This window comes from Chanos chanos, chromosome 2 (genome assembly GCF_902362185.1).
Source record: "Chanos chanos chromosome 2, fChaCha1.1, whole genome shotgun sequence".
NCBI lineage: Eukaryota > Metazoa > Chordata > Actinopteri > Gonorynchiformes > Chanidae > Chanos > Chanos chanos.
In genome coordinates, this window is record NC_044496.1 from 17,181,850 (window position 1) to 17,201,791 (window position 19,942).

Sequence of the window (19,942 nt, forward strand, 5' to 3'; positions counted from 1 at the left end):
AGTGTGCAAATCTTCACACACGCAAGAACTCCTGTGAATAGTTGCCAGCTTTAATAAATGAAGCATACATGTCATTGTATCAATAACATGCAAACGTAAATCATACTCGAAAACATACATGTCACTGTATCAAAAAGAGACACACGTAATCACACGAATTCATCATTTTTGTCTTACATAGACATACGCGGAATGGTGCAGCTCATACGAATATCCTTAGACGCCCCACAGTAAGAGGCGGTGAGAGGGGGGGGACGACTGTTCAAACTTCCGTAGCAGGCCGCAGTCAGCAGAGGTCACGCACGCTCGTTCTCGCCATGTGTAGCACCTTTCACGCCCAGACAGATGTGCGCGCTCTCAGCACTTAGGAATTCAACTCAACTGACGTTGATAGAACCGAGAGATTTTCGAACGGACACGGACTCTGTGTGTGTCCGTCTCGCCGGATTCTTATTTCTACCCAAACTTTCTGAAATTGCCGACTCTCCAAAACCCTCTGAAAATTCAGCTTTTACAAAATGCCAGCTGTTTCAAAGGGAGATGGGATGCGTGGCCTTGCGGTCTTCATTTCTGATATAAGGAATTGTAAGTCACTTTCGCCTGTTCTCACTTATAATACTGTATTGTGGTCTTGGCTACTGAGCGAATTATACTTAATGTCAACTTTAACATGAACATTAACAGCAACATAAATAGATTTAAATAAAATAGCAATACTACGGCAATAATAGCTTGTTAATAAACTACACATGACAAATTTGACTCGGTATCAGGCCGTCGGCAAAACTACTTGCTAACTGTCGAACACGTATAGGCTAGCATAGACGTAGCTGGCTATTACAGCTAACTCGCAAGAGATAGCATACTTTTATAGCCCACTGGCCAGCGTTGCCAGAGCCAATTAGGATATCTAAGAGAAAGATTAGAAGTTAGGTAAGATAGCGTTGGGTAAACTATCCAATCTGACTGCATACCCTACCACTGCCGAAAATGTATCCCAATTCATGTTGACTAGCCTGAATATGGTGCCGGGCAAGTTGGCTACATTAAGGTAATATCCTCGTTCATTTAGTGTCAAGTGACTCAGTTGTGCTATCCATCTTTGTCACACCAGTCGAAATGATCAAATTTCTCTCCCATCAGCTGGTGGATTTTTACTGATCAATCACTGTTTTGACAAATTCTGTAGAATATATAATAATACCAATAATAAATCCTAGTTGGCTAGCTTGCCAGAAGTTCCGAAGTAAGTGATGGGTGACGTACTGCTAGCAAAAGGATTAGTGCCTGCAGAGAAAACGTTAAATTATAGACAGATATAATCTCCTCTTATTTAGATTACCAGCATAAAATGATCTTAACTGGTTATGCTAATTGAAATAAAACGACTATTCAAGCTAAATCTAACTCGGTAAACTCAATCAGGAAGCTATCAGAGATTAAAGTTAAGAGTGACAACAGCATGCAGTGTCTTGTTATCCTGAATTACAGTTACTTGTGGGCTGGGAGATCTTTCCAAGACTGGTATTAACAAAATATTGCATTTAACTCAGCGCTGTGTTTAGTCTAAAGTCAAGCCTGGGTAAGTGCTCACTGGACATAATGATAGCTCTCATTAGCTAACTAGCTTTGAAGGCGCAGCCTCGCGAGCTACCGCGCCAGTTTTCCAATATTACGTCGACTGACCGAAATGTCACCAGGTGTACGGTAGGTTAACAAAACTACTTGGTGGTTGAGCGCGCGTAACTTCAGACATAAACAACGAGTGCGTATAAACACAAAGGAGACATGAGTGGGCATGATCGAGCTATCAAGCTAATATCAAATGGGCGTGGGTCATGACAGGAATCACCCAGGGTTGCTAACCGACACTAGCCTGGCTTGTTTTTCCTTTTCCTCCTACAGCATGGGGCTGAGTGACAGTCTTTTTTTTTTTTTTGCCCTGATTGTGACATCAGTGAACAACTGTTACTTTACTTGCCCATTGCTCTTCTAAGACAATGCGCCGTCTTGATGTAACAGACGAAACCATGATGTTGTTGTAATGTTTCTTACGTATGCTGAAGGACTACATGGTAGGCGCTTTCACTCAAATATTGGGAATGAAGTACAAATTTGGTGGGGATATTAACGAGTAATCGACTAAACGCTTAACTTCAGGAGCTGCCAGTATCATAACATGTCTGCTTATGTTATGATTAGTATTTCAAGTTATGAACTAATTCTGCATTTTTTTAAGTTGTCTTCTGGTGAAGTGACATCAGTGTTTAGTTTGCACGATACCGAGACGTATGCGTTTGAAGTCTGTATCTCGATCTGACTAAGGGCTTCAGACAGTAGACGCAGACGGGTGTGATCTGCATTTTATATTTGTACCTCAAACGTACCTGTGCCACTGTTTCTTCCTCACCTGTCACATCGGCAACATGTAATACCACAGCATTTTCTCCCTGTTTTTTCCGGTGATACTTGAATGAAACAAACTCTTTAATCAATACATGGCAGTTAGGAGAAACTGTTGTCTGATCTATGTAGGTGGCCTGTTCTGGGTAGCACAGCTAAAATCTCTAGTCTGTAATCTGAGCCCTTACCAAACTCAACCCTAAATTCAGCCACTTAACTCAAAACAATATGGATTGACCTTTGAGACATTGCAGTATTTTATGAACTAATGTGCCCTGATTTTCTACCATCAGCTCAGCTTTGCAGTGCCAAGCTTTCTGCCAGACCCCCACTGGCCCAAATGCGTTGTCCCAATGAGGATCTATTTACAGTTCCTCTTCCTCAGTCTTAACAAATGTTCCCACTCACTCACACACCCTTGTGCCCATTCCCTAGTATGAACACTCCTATGTGCAGATACAGAGACATTTCCTGTTACAGTAAAATCTGAAAGTTCTTGGAAAACACAAAAAAAGTGCTTATTCAACTCATTTACTGTTGTGGCTAGAACCAAGATGATTCTACCCTGTCCTTTATTTGTTTATTTATCAGTCTACCAAAACGTGTCAAGCAGAGATCATCCCTAGTTGTGGCAATTGTTTATCATATCATAGGTGCTCAGTCACAAAAGCTGGAATTGTTGTTACTGTGAGAGCAGTGGTCACTGCTGTAGTTGTATATGTTCTGACTGCATTGCCTGTAATTGCTGTAAAAGTGAATCATGCACAAAACTCTTTTTTTCTGTAACATTTTGTGTAACCATGATTTACCACTCTTTTAGCTTGCATTTGAGTGGTTACTTTGAGATTATAAATGCTTTTAATTAGGTGTAATGGTTTTGTACCAAAGCCCAAAAAACACATTTCTGTTGTCCTTGGTTCAGTTCATGGTACTTTTCTAATGGGCTGTGTATGTGTGTGTGTGTGTGTGTGTGTGTGTGTGTGTGTGTATATATAAATGTTTTAATGGTGATGTCAATGGAGTAGCCCTTTTAAATTACATCAAAGCATGTGGTATCAGTATTCAGACCATAAACAATAGATATAGTATTTGAATAGATAAATAAACATAAACTAATCAAGTAGATCTTATCTACCGGCTCTAAGCAAGAACTTGTCTCTCTCATATTGAAGTAGCTGTGCATCTGATCTGAAAAAATGAGAACAGTCATTGTTTTACATACCTCATGTGTTTGCAGTTATTTTCTTGATTAGGAATCTTATAAGATTCATTGTCATGGAGAAGAGCCTTAAAATAACTTTAGCTCAAGTTTAGTTTCTTTAGATGTGCTTTCTAAAATAAGAGCTTTAAAGGTGCTGATTTGTTGTCTCATTCCCATTTTCTGAAGAGCTGCTGGTATTGAGTTAGTTCTTTTGTATTCAATTTGTAGATGTTCGAATAAAAAAGGCAGAAAAACGTCTGCTCTGTGATATAGACCAAAATCTGAAGAATGAGGTACAAACTGAATCATGAGTACAGTCAACTGTTATACCTCTACTTTTAATTGAAAGCTGTCAACAAGCAGAACAAGCTTTTTTTTTTTTTTAACACTGAAGTGTCATATGAAAAAAAAAAAGCAAAACACCAACAACAAATCTGCTAGGTTCAGTGATGGGAGTATAAGTAGCCTGTAGGCAAAATGCATTTGGTTTGAAGCAGTAGTTTGGCTGAGGGATTTAACGTTGGGTTAGACCAAAGTATTCGTGGGCCAAAGTATTGTGAGGAGCCCATGGTGTCCTGTGCCTAACAAAGGTCTACACTAGCTTTCAAAATTGTAACGTTTGTGGTCACGTGGAATTATGCTTTTGTTTCTGTTCTCTACACAGACTACTCCCCAACTTCCCATTTCTGTCAGCAATCCTACATTTCAAAGTTCTCACACAAAGTTAACGTGTTGCCTATGATGTATTGGAGTAATATGTAACTGAAGGGGAGGTTTTGGACTGAAGTTTACATTATCTTATAGCCTTAGGTTATCTGAGATCTTGTACTAAATGACTTAACACTAGGGATAATGACAAAGTAGACTACCTATGGTTATGGATACTCATTCAGTTATATCAAATAAAATCAGTTTTCCAAAATGTTATTGGTGTCTACACGTACGGTTCCTCTTGTAGTTTTCTTCACCATCACTGTTGTTTTACTTAAAATTTTCTGTTTGTGTTTCTATATCTTCACAGGTAAAAGCAAAGAAGCAGAAATTAAGAGGATAAACAAAGAGTTGGCCAACATCCGATCCAAGTTTAAAGGTATAATGAGCTATAGCATGAATATATACTGTTTGTCAAATATTTGCCTGTGCAGGCAGACAGAGCATTAGGTTAAAAGCTAATGGTCAAAATCAGCCCAGATCCCTCCCTCTGTGAAAAAAGATGAAAAGCTATGCCCAATACCATGTAAAGAGAAAATATTGTGGCACGGGCAATCATGTGCCCCAGACGGTTTCTCTTTTTCACCGTCTGCTGTGGATGTGATGTACATGACACCTGGACTGCCAGTAACTCAGTTGAATTACTAGGCGTTTACCTGGTCCTAACTGCCCATCAAGATCCTGAACTATCCGTTTCCTGTGCGTAGAAAGGAACGTTTACGGTTTGGGGGTTTGTAGTGATTGAGAGAGATGGTGGCAGGATGATGACTCAACAGTTTTGGCCGGAAATGGATCACAGCTCTGTGTTTTTATCTGCCAGGAATTCTTAACCTAACCCTTCTAACCCCCACACTTCCTGCATTGAAACAAATATACAGAAAGTGTAAAATACACCATTTTGATACCTGTACCATATATGCACCATCATATTGAATGTGTGCAGACTCTTTTGCATACCACACAAACTTTACCACATACTTGTTTATAACAACAACTTGTCATGTACAAGCACGCAGTGAAAGTGAAGCATGTAATTAAAATGCAGCCCACTTAAAATAGTCATACCATTTCTTTCTGAATTTTGGAGTGACCCCTTGCTGTGCTCTCTAGAGTCTAACCTTCAGAATTAATCCTGGTCTTGCTACTCTACCTAATCTGTCTCATGAGACACTTACACCACCCCTAACCTAGAATATAAAAAATAGGCTCTATTACAAGCTATTTTAATTGGGTATGATTGTAGAAAGGTAGACATTTTGTTTTTAAAGATTAAGCAAGGAAATACATTGTGAAATTGTGTTGGCTGCAGTAACCAGGACCAAATCTCTGAGCAGCATGGTTACTTCCTCTAGAGAGAATATGCTGTTCTCAGCTTCCTGTCTTGTGCAGCTGACTCACCCAAATGTACCATCCCCCATCTATCACTCCTCGCCTCACGCATTGCTCACCCCACATTCCTTTAGTTTACCTGTTCTTTCTCTCTTGCTCACTCTCACACACACTCCAGCACTCTTGCTCACTCAGTCTCAACGAATCATTGCCTTTCTTTCATGCTACTATAGTACAGTTATTTGTTCCTGTCCCAATGTAGCCCCTGTTATGTTATTTTAAACGTCACCCTGTTGATTCTTGTCACACACACACACTCAGCTGTATTGTGCTAGCTAGGAGAGAACCGGTTACAGGTGTTGTTTAAGCTTGTGTCTTTTTGTGATTGGCATAATTAATGATGTTTGAGCTTCATTTGAGTACTTTGTTGAGGATTGATGGTACTTAACAAATCGATGTACTTTTATTTTTTTCACTCCAAGTGACACTTCTTTTGGTGTAACAAACGTAACAAACTTAGGTCTTCCTCCTTGTGTTATTACATGTTAACTTGTTAAGACTGCCATTTATGCCTCTTTGTTCATGCATTGTAGGAGATAAAGCTTTGGATGGCTACAGCAAGAAGAAATATGTTTGTAAGCTGCTCTTCATCTTCCTCTTGGGCCATGACATTGATTTTGGTCACATGGAGGCCGTCAACTTGCTCAGCTCCAACAAATATACGGAGAAACAGATTGTAAGTGAAGCAGTGTTATAAGTGTATTCAGCTGCAAATTGAATGTTAATGGTTATGAGTATGCAAGAATCTGAGCAGTTGTGTTTTTCAGTGTATGAAGTAGCCGTTGTTTGGTTGTGTTTGTAGAGCTATGTTTCCAACCATCATTTTGTGTGTGTGTGTATGTGATCTGACTTACACCTCTCTCTGCCTCTCTCCCAGGGTTATCTTTTTATCTCTGTCTTGGTGAACAGTAACAGTGATCTGATTCGGCTGATCAATAATGCCATAAAGAATGACCTGTCAAGCAGGAACCCCACCTTTATGAACCTAGCCCTGCACTGCATCGCCAATGTGGGCAGCAGAGAGATGGCAGAGGCCTTTGCTGCAGAAGTGCCACGTATCCTGGTGGCAGGGTGAGAGAAAAAAGCAAAGAGGGAGAGAGAGGACATAGGAGAAGATAACACTTCTTGACTGACTTGAGTGACTGTGCACGGTCGCGTATGCAAAGTGGAGTTGTGTGCGCGCGTGTGTGTGTGTGTGTGTGTGTGTGTACATGTGCGTTTTGTGTTCTGGACATTGTAACTGCAATGGCCACTGCATGCAAAAGTTGAGACTTGACTCAAAGTTCAATTGACTTCATGCTCTACTCAGACTAGGGGTTATGGATTGTTGAACCATGAATATATGTTAAAAATATTATGGATAATAAGAGACCAATGCTGATTAAATGAGTGAAATGTTTTAGTTTCTAGGAAAATGTTCTGTTGTTCATTTTGATCGGAATCAGCCGACATGCACATTCATTCAGTACAGTTTGGAATTTTACAGTTGCTAATGGAATGACATGTAAAACCATTCTCAATTGTAAAAAACATTCTCATGAATATTGATCTGTATAATGTTATGTAACTACAGTTTTGTAGTTTACAAGGGCATTTTCATTGACAAATGCAGATTGAGGACTCATGACATATGTCCTATAACATTGCACAGCTTTCAAACATATTTCTATGAGTGTGAACATCAACATTTGTGAAAGCGTTGTTGTGTATTTGCATGTAGTTTTAGAGTCATTCATAGATTGCCACTCACAAGTATAGGTAAATATGGACTAGAACATTGTGTGTGTGTTCTAAGTTTTGTATGGTGTGTTTTTAGGGACACTATGGACAGTGTGAAACAGAGTGCAGCCCTCTGTCTGTTGCGACTCTACAGAACATCTCCTGACTTAGTGCCTATGGGAGAGTGGACAGCCCGTGTAGTACACCTCCTCAATGATCAACACCTGGTAATACAGTTTTTTGTTTCTGTATGTGTCTTTATGTTTACGTGGTCTGTACATTTAGAGGTCAGGCATTACTGCTGGTTATGTACAATAATTACATAACATGATGCAGCTGAGAGATGAAATGCATTACTGTTTCAAACAGTGGAAAAGACTTAAGTTAAATCTACATATAGGGTAAAAAAATGTTATTCCTCACCAACAGGGTGTGGTGACTGCGGCCACCAGTCTCATTATCACTTTGGCTCAGAAAAACCCAGACGATTTCAAGACATCTGTGTCACTGGCTGTGGCCAGGCTCAGCAGGGTAAGCCAAGTACATTTGAATGGTGACGGAGCTCTGCTAAATCCTCTCACTTAGTACCTCATGTGTGCACACTCGGCACTGAATGCCATGTTTGGTTCAAGAGGGGAGATGAAATGGACATTTGGTTTATCTGACAGAACAGATAAAATGGGGGCTTGTTTTTGAGACGCATTTTAAAGCTCAAGACTCCCACTTAAGGCCTATTATCATATTACATTGTAAACTGCATAGGCTTGATGTTGAGTTTATTTACCTGATATACCTGTTGTAACTTAAGCTTATTGTCATATGCATGTCACACGCATGTCACCAGAGATGTCTGATTCTTTTCAAATCATTTTTCATATTCCATATAAACATAATCAGTGTCTCCTGTTGCCTGTGTTACAGATCGTCACGTCAGCCTCAACTGATCTGCAGGATTACACATATTATTTTGTCGCTGCCCCTTGGCTGTCAGTCAAGCTCCTTCGCCTCTTGCAGTGTTATCCTCCACCTGGTGTGTTTTTGGTAGTGTTTTCTAACCATATTCTCTTAAGCGCTGATGGATGTTTGAAACCCACTGATGGATGTTTTTTGGGTTTTTTTTTCCCTAATTGAATTGTGATCACACAGAGGATGCAGCTATCCGTGGGCGTCTGACTGAATGCCTGGAGACGATCCTGAACAAAGCCCAGGAACCACCCAAGTCTAAGAAAGTGCAGCACTCCAATGCCAAGAATGCGGTATTGTTTGAGGCAATCAGTCTCATCATACACCATGACAGGTTAGTGCTTTGTCGCACAGGACATCTGTAACCATTACTCAGTGTTACTCAAGTCTTAACAGAATTTGATTTTGGTCTGTGGCAGTGAGTTGAAACTGGTGAGATCCATCCTCTTTCACACAGTGAACCCACCCTCTTAGTGCGGGCGTGTAATCAACTGGGTCAGTTCTTGCAGCATCGAGAGACCAACCTGCGTTACCTGGCCCTGGAGAGCATGTGCACCCTGGCCAGCTCAGAGTTCTCTCATGAGGCAGTCAAAACACACATCGAAACTGTCATTAATGCATTGAAGGTCACACATACTATTTCTTCCCCTTTTCAAAATGAATATTATTTAAAGAGGATTTCAACTGCGCATATTCCTTTTGCACTGAGTTTGCAATTCCAAGCTCATCTCTCTCTCTCTCTCTCTCTCTCTCTCTCTCCCCCTCCCTCTCCCTCTCTCTCCCTTTCTTCACTCGCTCTGTGTATCCTCTAGACTGAGCGGGACGTCAGTGTAAGACAGCGTGCTGTGGACCTGCTCTATGCCATGTGTGACCGAAGCAATGCTAAACAAATCGTTGCTGAAATGCTCAGCTACCTGGAAACAGCTGACTACTCCATCAGAGAGGAGATTGTAAGTCATTTCTCCTTGTGGCTGCTGTCCCTCATGTTCTCTGTCTCTCTGCTTTTTCTCTTTCTTCTACACACTTGCATCATTTGTCCATTCCTGTCTCCACCAGGTGTTGAAAGTGGCCATTCTTGCAGAAAAGTATGCTGTAGACTATACCTGGTACGTTGACACCATCCTGAACCTGATCCGCATCGCTGGGGACTATGTCAGTGAGGAAGTGTGGTACAGAGTCATCCAAATCGTCATCAACAGAGATGATGTTCAGGGATATGCCGCTAAAACTGTGTTTGAGGTATAGCTTGTCCTCTGCTTTTACATATCAGCTTGTCCTCTGCTTTTATATATCAGTTGTGTTGTGATGTTAATGTCAAAGGTGTTCAAGTGCTCTTTGATTTTCAGTATGTTATGTAGTTGTTTATAGTTCTGTCTTTTAGCTCACTCTTACAGTATAAAAGCATCTGAACATAAGTTGATTTTACTGGCATTTACTAAATTGTGCAGTTTATTCATGTATTCAATTTCTAGCTGTTACATTTGCTTTCAGTGTTTTCTGCGTTAATTAAACATCATAAACATTAGGCAAGTAGATTGGAAAACAGATTCTAAAAGATATTTGATAGTGATTTGTGTTAAATATGATTTGAGCTGAATTGTGTCTGGCTGATCAGAACATTTTAACTGACTTTACTAGACGTACTTGTTTACTTTTCCCTTAGTCAACTCGTGTCTCTTCGTTACTGTCTCACACGGGTAGGTCTCTCTTCAGATTCAGCAATTTAAGCCCATAACCCTTCTCTCCAAACAAAAAGTGTTATAATTAGGAGCTCTTTAGAACTTTAACAGAAATTATTGCTACTATGCAAAACTCCACTCGCAGCATTTTAGTGCTTAAGGAGTGGTATGTTAGGATTCTGTGGTATATTGTTCTGATAAGTGAAACAGAACCTCCCCTTGGGTCCTTTTCTGCTGTCACCAGCACCGTCACCCATCTTGTCCTAAGCCTTGTGTTGTGGAGCTCTTGATCAGAATTCCCTGATTTCCAAAAGAAATTGGTCTTAAAAAACAGATGTGACAAAATTACTTCCATTTTAGTTATACTGTGAACTTAGACTAAAAATTTTAATGCCTTTGACTGTTATTGAAGTTCTCTATAGTGAAACTTCCTTTGGAGGAAGGATTATTGATGTGCAACAATCCAGTTTTGAGAAAAATGTTGGTAAAGAAGACATTTTTCTAAAAGAACCTTGTGGCATGCCGAGTGTGTGTTTTGATTTGTTTTTTAAATCCATGAATTTTTTTTTAGACACGGTCATCATCTGACAAATCAAAAAGAGGAATTAGGAATGCAGCCAAGGATCAGTTTACATGTCATCTTTAATCCTGAACCTTTGAGGCTCTTTCCATGTTGACTTCAACATCCTGTACCCAAGTCCATTTGTTTTTACTGGTTATTTAAACCTTGTTCTTAAAGAGAATGCATGAGATGGGAGAGAGGGAAATGCACATGGAATGACCCTTTCGTTTTAGTGTCTTTCTAAAATGTTTGGGAACGAGCACATTTGAATTCATCATCAGATGTGGTAGTTCACCTTGAAATGTTCAGTGATACCACTTGTGTCCTAGCAACCCTTTTGTTTAGCCAGTTTTAATTATAAGCTAGCTCTCAATTTTGACAGTAACCAGGGAATCTGTGTGTTGTTTTCGTCCTTGAAATGATACCTCTTATCACATCAGACTCCCTGTACATCCCTTTGGTGATCCGCTCCCACTCAAATATTCTGGTTGTCCAAAAGTTTTCTCCACTCTGTCTGTCTGTACATGTTATTTAGTCTGCGGTGCTCTGAAATGTCTCGTGTCTCTGCTCCACAGGCTCTTCAGGCTCCTGCCTGCCATGAAAACCTGGTGAAGGTCGGAGGGTATATCTTAGGGGAGTTTGGAAACCTAATTGCAGGAGATCCACGATCCAGGTATAATCACCTCCCAGGTCTCTTCAGTTTTTCATTAATCTTATGAATTTATAGTGAAGTGATGCAAGAACTTTCTGCACGGTGTGCTGAAAGTAGGTTTTCTTCCAAGTGCTGTTAATTTTCAATCTGATGGTATTCTTATATTTGTGATGTAAAGCTGTAGAAAAGTGTTAAGCTACTATACACATTCGTACAAAAAACACAGAAATAATAAGGCAAATATGGAAAGTGGCCATTTGAGTGACACCTACACATTGCTTGAGTGTAGGCATTGTCATTCCCCCGTGTATATACAGGAGACAGTCAAAATAATGAAGACACATGAAGTCCAATTTTGAAGTAAATAAATTGTAGTTTGGGAGGATTTAAAAAAAACCCCAAACAAACAAGTGTTCTCTGTTGTCATATTGATGTCCCTTACTTTGGATGATTCAAATCCCATCTCCACTCCAGTCATTTAGGTTTACACTTACTGATGTGAAATAAGAATGTTTTAAGAAGATTTTCCTGTGATTTTGATCATTTCACTGTTTCATAGTATATCTTGGTGTAATACAGAGGCAGCAGTGACACTGCCAAACTTCTACACTCTTGAAGATTTACATGTCCAACATTTAGCTGTCTGAATTTTGACAGAGTGCAGGTAGATGAGCTTTTTTTTTTCTTTTTTTTTTGGAGTATGGCGGCGAAGAAGCCTAGCTTTCCCGTCACTCATCATGCTTCATGTCTGTATCAGTCCCATACGTCAGTAGGCATCAACAAACAAGAGAGTGGTCTTGTTCTAATTTTGAATGGAATTTGCCAGAAAATGGTAGAAGGTTGCAAACCTCCCACTTTCTCAGGTGAAGTCTGAGGTATAAGAGGACATGAGGTCCTTTAGAAATATTGCAGCAAAATAAAACACCACCCCCAACATGACTGTTAATCGTGTTAAAAAATTAAGACTTGTTTTCAGGCATCAGATTAGCAAGTGTCTTCACTGATGAGCAAGTATATTCACTCTATGTTAAAACAACAACAGAGGATTGTTTTGTTGTTGTTGTTTTGTGTTTTAACTGTGCATTAAACTAAGTTTAACTGTGCGTTAAGCTAGAATTTGTCGTCATATACCCTGTGTCAGTATGATTCCCTCTATCTTTTTCTCAACTGTTTTTTTTTTTTCTTCTTCTTTCCTCCCCATAGTCCATTGATCCAGTTTGATCTGCTCCATTCAAAGTTCCACCTGTGTTCAGTGCCCACACGTGCACTACTCCTCTCAGCATATATTAAGTTCATTAACCTCTTCCCTGAGGTGAAGGGCACCATACAGGAAGTGTTACGCTCCGACAGTCAGCTGCGCAATGCAGACGTGGAGCTGCAGCAGCGTGCAGTTGAGTACCTGCGCCTCAGCTGTATCGCCAGCACAGACATACTGGTGAGTATCAAGTCCACTGTTATGTAGATTTAAAAAAAAAAAAAAAAAATGAGTCACTCACACTATTTATATCATATTGGCAACAAAGTGTCTTTAAGCAGTGTATGTTTTAATGCCATATACATTTCCTAAATAGGATGAAACATGTTTAAAGATGCCAGTACACTTAGCTACTTTCAGCGTTTTGGTTTTGTTTTTAGAGGGGAGTGGTTGCGTTCATTAGAAATGTAGAGTCTTGCTACCTGGAGGCTCAGTCTGTACCTTTGCACATACATTATGGTTGGAGGGCAACACTGACTCTGAGTTAATAATGACGAGGAGGGATGTGAATACAAGTGGAACAGTCTCACACTGATGTTCTGTTACATCCGTTGTATGTAAGGCTGACAAAGTCTAGTTGCCTTACTGAAATAAAGTAGTTGTCTTTAAGGGACGGGGAGACGGGATGCATCTACTGATTGAGCAGTTTACTACAGACTGACTGCTCTGACGTTTTTCTGGTCAATGCATGGCTACTTCAGTACAAGAAAAACAAGTTCCCCCTTAGAGAAGCTGAGAGATGAGCACTGCTCTATGTGTTCCAATATAACGTATTATTAATGATCTGAGCAATAACACCCTGTGTTTTGTTGTTATTTGAACCATTTGACATGGTCATTACAGTTCTTGTTGTCATCCACTCTGTTAAAGCATAGTGCACCGCGTGAAAAGCACGACACACATATTTTCTCTCTGTGAGAAATGAAAAGTGTTCCAGCTTTAAATTGTGATTAACATTGTTCTTCATGATAAAAAAGCACAAACAGGGTGAAATGTTTGCCCATACTAAGAATGTGTACTTGTGATTTTGCATCACATTCAGAAAAAGAAAAGGCGAAAAGAAAATCTCCGGTTTACTACACACACTGTGAACAGAATTGTTTCCCATACTGATTTTAATACTGTTTGCACATCTACTTGATGATTAAAAAGCAATGAGAAAGCTTTGCAGTTGCTGACAGTTATTAACAGTTACTTGCATGTATGAAGTTACACCTGGTTTTTCCTTTCTCAAGGCCACAGTGCTGGAGGAGATGCCACCCTTCCCTGAGCGAGAGTCTTCCATCCTGGCCAAGCTTAAGAGAAAGAAAGGGTCTGGTACAGTGTCAGATATTGAGGAGAACCGTAAGGAACGCAATACAAACGTCAACGGGGGAGTCAACCACAGCAGTGCCAACACCAATGCTAAAGTAAGTTCTCTTCTCAAATAGACCATCCTCAGTCTTGGCTCCTTTTCATTTTTGATGTCTCATAAGCCATTTTATTTAACTTTTTAGACTTTAGAGAAAACAGGTTCTACCGTCTCCTCTGCTATTCTCCAAAAAGACTCTTATCCCATTTGTGTCAGGAGATCACACTTATGTGTGACCTCGTTTCAGAATCAGGCTTGCATCTGTCCCTTTAAACAGCACTGCAGTGATTTCAAATTGAAAGGTCACATCACAACAGTAGTTCCTTTTTCTCCTTTAATCTCCCTCTCTCTTTAGCTTTCTTCTCCATCTTGTGCTGGTGTCACTGATCTCTTGGCTCCAGTTCCTCCAGCTACCAACAGGCCACGTCCCATTTCATCTTCCTCTCTCCTCCACCCCCCTCTCACCCCTTTGTCCCTGCAGCCTTGTGTTCTTCCCACTGTAACTTCTGTTGGACCTCTCTTCCAGGTCCTTGTTTTTCTGTGTGTGCATTTATGAGAGAGTGCATTGCATGTGTCTGCTGTTATCTAAAGCCCCCAAACCACTCCCATCATCTGATAGGCTTACATACCTTTCCATTCCACCGACTAACTGACTAACTTTGATAGACTTTATAATACTGCCATGATACACTTTGCTTCCTATCCATTGTAACTGTACCAGTATTCATTAGACGCAAACTACCATGAGCAGCTTGCTGAGTGAGGTGGTTAGACATAAAGCATCTTCTCTTCTTTCCTCAATAATGTTTCATGATGCAAACTCAATTTTTTACTGCTGGAGGTCATGGTCTCATCTCAGGTCCTTGTGATATTAGACTTAATAGCATGGCATGCAGTACAATATCTGATTTGTGAAAATGATTTTTGAAAAAAGGGGGGAAAAAAACCCAAACAAAAACATTTTTTCAGTAATGCTAAGAATTTGGTTAACATCCTATCTGTTTAACTTCTAAAACTCTTACTTCTTACCCCACAGGTAGCCTCCTCTTCCTCCACAGACCTGCTGGGATTAGGCAGTAATACAGCGATAAACTCCACCCCTCCTCCTGGTCCTAGCACTGCAGCTAGTCTGCTGGTTGATGTATTTTCTGAAACATCTCCTACTGGTCCTCTTGGTGCCCCATCAGCACCCGTCTCTGACGACAACTTCTCTCGGTGAGGACAACGGACTTTCTTAAAGTTGGACACCTGTTTAGTCACTTGTAATTGATGGCTTGTCTCTCAGAATAAATTATAGATCAGACTCTACACAATGCCACATTTTAGAATTAATTATGTATTTATGTATGATTCAAATATGTTTTTAATACTGATGTTATATAGTCAACTTAGTGGCTATGGCCTGATAAATTTCCCCAGTCTTCTGGATTAGACTGATACTAATCTTACAACTAGACATTAACAGTCGCTACGTGTACTTAAGACAGAACTGCGTGTGTGTGTGTGTATGTGTGTGTGTATGTCTGACTGAAGCCTCAAGGTACTAAGCTCAGTCCTTTTCTGCTCTCTTAAACAGGTTTGTGTGTAAAAATAATGGTGTTCTGTATGAGAATCAGCTGCTTCAGATTGGCCTGAAGTCTGAGTTCAGACAGAACCTTGGTGAGTGGATCAGCACTTCCCGCGTTGTAACAAACACTGCTGAAGATACTAATCACAAAATTGCAGTATCATGATTATTGATTAATACTTGATGTGTGTATGTTCACATCAGTAAGGATACACAGAACAGTGGTGTTATAAGCTGTGTCAGTTTTTATTTATAAATAAAAAAAGTCAGTAACTGTTGGCTAAAGTGGAAAGACAGTGATAAATAATAAATCTGTCCAAGTGAAAATGTCAGAGCTGATTTTTTACTTATGTTCATGTTCTAAGGAATGTGTATTGCACTTTGCCAGTGATTTACCAAATTACTGATTGCTGCTGCTATCATTTCTTTGTGTTTTCACTCCTCTGACAGGTCGAATGTACGTCTTTTATGGAAATAAAACCTCAACACAGTTCCTGAATTTCTCAGCCTCTGTGGTCTGTCAGGATGCCCTCAGAGCTCATATCCTTTTCTGTGCCGTTACTGTGGAGACCGTGACCCCCCCACCGCCCCAAATATATTACTTTAAATACATATTGTAAATTACCATCATTGGACCACAAAGGAATTATACTGCCAGTAAACACTGGTCACAGTATTTATTCAAAATCCCAGTAGTCTGTACGGTCTGAACAATACAAAATGAGTATTTTCGTTTATATAATGTAGCACCTGCCTCATTTATAATTTTCTGACTATTGCTTTTACTTGTATATCCACATATGGGATGCCTTAATGTATGAATTTGCTTTTTTCTCCATAATCCTCATAAACACCAGGATGCCCCAAAAGTAGTAAGAAATATGACAAACTGTGGGGTGTGCTTTTATTCTTTTTCCCTTACTGGATCCTTAACTGACCTCTCACAGCTTAATGTTCATGCTAAACCTGCTGACCCCACAATTGATGGGGGTGCTCAGCTCCAGCAAATACTGAATATTGAGTGTGTCTCAGACTTTGTAGAAGCACCCGTGCTTAACATACAGTTCAGGTACGTCTATGTTGGTGCAGATGTGTGGCAATATTTCATTAAATAGCCGGTGCTTTTTTAAATAATAGTATGATTAGGTAGACTTTTGTTACTGTTAAAAATAAGAACCTGAAGTACTGCTTTTTGCACCTCTTTATAGATATGGAGGTACACTGCAAAACATTGCTGTGAAACTTCCAGTTACTCTAAACAAGTTCTTCCAGCCCACTGAGATGACCTCACAAGACTTCTTCCAGCGCTGGAAACAACTTAGCGCGTAAGCATTTTCTCATGAGAACAGTTTGCGTATTGGAGGTCTCATTGTAGTTTGTAGTTCACTATATTTCATTAATGGAAATCACGACATTTGTCACAAAAACATTCTAAACTGTCCTGTAGTTACCACTCGGGTGTGTCTTTTTTTGAATAGACATGAGTCAGTGTACTATATAGAGTTAAAACTGTTTGAGTTGTTGTGGTCTGCTGTCTGTGCCCATGTTAACACTGGTGTCTGTCATACCACTAGTCCCCAGCAGGAGGTGCAGAAGATCTTCAAAGCCAAACATAGCATGGACACGGAGGTCACCAAAGCCAAAGTAAGACTTTTAGATTGAAGACAGAGATTATTGTCCTATAGTTTGCACATGTAATGGTCATATCACACAAGCTGCTTTTTTACATTGTACACCCCGATCTAAGTCAAGGTTTATTATTATATCATTCTGGTCTTTTTACATAGAAATGTTAAGCTACTGCACTGGTATAAGACTCTGATGTAAAACGTAAAGGGATCTTGACCACTTTAGTGAGATCTGCTCCAAGGCACATGTATTTAAGATGTATAAGTCTGTTGGTTTGTAACCTCCCCCAGTTCGACTTCATGTTCTGTGCTCTGTCTGTTTAACGTGTCCCAGTTGTAATTCACATGTTCATTTTTTTGTTTGTTTGTTTTTTCCCCCTGTAGATCATTGGGTTTGGTGTGGCACTATTAGATGGGGTTGACCCGAACCCCTCTAACTTTGTTGGTGCAGGAGTGATCCATACCAAGACCACTCAGGTGGGCTGCCTGCTGAGATTGGAGCCCAACACACAAGCACAGGTAAGGTTCCCTGTCAGCTTCATTGTACTGGCACTGACATGCACACACTAGCACTAAAACATCTATGTAATATTGTACCCTGTCCTCTTTGTCTCCTGCTGTAGATGTATCGCCTCACACTGAGGACCAGTCGGGACAGTGTTTCTCAAAGGCTCTGTGACCTGCTCTCAGATCAGTTTTGAAAGCCCTCCTGTACTGAGCTGTTACAATTAATCCTTACTCCAGGGCCAGCCCTGAGAATGCCCTCCACCTCTCTGTTGTTCATTGAACTGAGATCTGCTGAACGTTACCCTAGCATCTCACGCAAACACCGTATGGTGCACCTGCAAAATCAATCAAACCTGCACCCACTCCCCACACCCTCTTCCAAGCCTGTCATATTGAATCAAAATTACTCCATGTACAGTGTAAATTTTCATGTTTTTTACTTATATAAAAATTTATATAAATTCTTCACTCCACTATACTAATATCTGTCTGCTTCACAAAATGTATCTGTGCACACTGAAAAATTCAAAATTGTGCTTGAGGGTTTTTTATTTTTTTTTTAGTTTTTTGTTAGCCCTTGGTTCAGATGGAGGGTTGTGATAAACTGGAAGAACGGGAAATGGATAACAGAAAAAGACCCCTCCTATCTTCCTGAGTTGTGACTGCTTTCTATGATGTGCCTTCACCCTGATCAGGCAGAGCCAGGACAGCACTTATGTTTCCTGAGCCATTGTAGACTTGGTTCTGTGAAACTGCAGTGTGGTGAGGTTCTATGAAACTGTGCAGATTGTTGAAATAGCTGCTGCTGTAATATTTGTGTAGCTGCATAGACGGTTGCTATATTATGTGTAACTGCACAGGATTTTGCAACGTTCTGTGCTGCTGCTGCTTAGACTGTGGTAAAAAAAAAAAAAAAATCTTTAAGCTGTATAAACTTTGACAGAAAGTTCCTCTCATTTACTGTGTTTAAATGTGAAGCAGCAGCTCTAACCACTAAGAAAATAAACACATGGCTCCATCTATACCGCAGACGTTTACAAATTCCTGTCCTTTAGAGAGTAGGAGAGGAGCCCTTCAGAGCTCTGTGCAGCATTCAGACATTTCCAGGAGCCATGTCAGAGAAAGCATTTCCTCTATCGCTGATTCATTCAGAGAGGGCCTAATCCCAATAGACACTAGGGGTACACAGGACAGGCTTGTCTCCATATGTTCTTCCTGTGTAGAAATGGGCTGCAAGCCCTGAACTTGGAGATCCAGGATGTTACAGCGGGACAGATATTGAACATTGATTTGGATTCTTGGATAACCTGGAAGCAAGTCCCTTGCAACAGTAGGCATCTGTGATTCTACTCCAGTACCTGACTCAAGATTTGCAATGAGACTGGAGCCCTGTTGATCCCAGGCGTCTGGATCGGCCAACTGCACTGCCACTGGTCAGCTGTGCCCTGAGGCACAGACTAAACCGTTATCTGCCCTCAACTTCTGTGCCTTCAACTTCAAAAAAAAATATAGATAGATTTCTTTCTCTATCTTTCTTTCTCTACTTGTGTGTGTGTGTGTGTGTGTGTGTGTGTGTGTGTGTGTATGAGTGTGTCCATACTTGCATTGTTCAACTCAGTAATGCGGGTTTGACCAATTAAACAATATTTCAGTTCCAAACTTTGTCCAGTTTTGTTCACACTCATTCAACTCATTAAGTCAAATTTGTCCATGATCAGGTCTCACTCTCTCATTATGCACTAATCATACAGAATTATTTGTGGGGGAAAAAAAACTTAACAGCCAAGTAATATAATATACAGTGCACCCCTTCCTTGGACCAATTCAGTACACTGTAATTTTGAGAGTATTCTACTATGGTCCTCTGGAGTCACAACCTTAGTGTCCACAATATATATATATTTTTTTAACCTGAGTAGATAGTAATGCATGACCTCACATGAACAGTACAGAAGAAGCCATTCCTTCCCTCAGGCTTTGAGAATTTTGAAATAATTAGTTTAAAAATGTAACTGTCTTTTCATAACTTAAGTTTTATACAATAAATTGAATATGAAGCCAGAATATTTGTAAGATCAGACCCTTTATTCATTAGTAATGTAGATAACTGCATTGTCACTAGTATTTCTCTCATCAATATTGAAATTTAAATGATACCATATGATTATGTATAGGAGGACAATTAAACCTATATCCCATAATAAATCTCTCTACCAACAGAACATTACACAACTATAGAATATATTTCTATTACATTTCTATCTCATTATCATGCTTTCTGTTATTAATGATATAAGAAAATTATATGAAATATCCAACACAAATACTTTCCAATGATGTACTACTGTTGAGATA

At 39.9% G+C, this 19,942-nt stretch overlaps 1 protein-coding gene across 1 annotated transcript; it reads left to right on the plus strand.

Annotated features, from left to right (window-relative positions):
- The first annotated feature begins 423 nt into the window (after window positions 1-423).
- LOC115804286 (AP-2 complex subunit alpha-2) lies at window positions 424-17,966 on the plus strand. The gene is made up of 22 exons (XM_030764633.1): window positions 424-585; window positions 4,626-4,694; window positions 6,238-6,380; window positions 6,582-6,775; window positions 7,521-7,650; window positions 7,853-7,954; window positions 8,345-8,453; window positions 8,570-8,720; window positions 8,844-9,012; window positions 9,199-9,336; window positions 9,443-9,625; window positions 11,203-11,300; window positions 12,483-12,714; window positions 13,770-13,947; window positions 14,926-15,100; window positions 15,462-15,544; window positions 15,903-15,992; window positions 16,398-16,521; window positions 16,661-16,777; window positions 17,027-17,096; window positions 17,465-17,599; window positions 17,704-17,966. Exons 1-22 carry the CDS (start codon window positions 519-521, stop codon window positions 17,779-17,781), a joined length of 2,835 nt encoding a protein of 944 aa, XP_030620493.1. The 5' UTR covers window positions 424-518; the 3' UTR covers window positions 17,782-17,966.
- The last annotated feature ends 1,976 nt before the right edge of the window (window positions 17,967-19,942 follow it).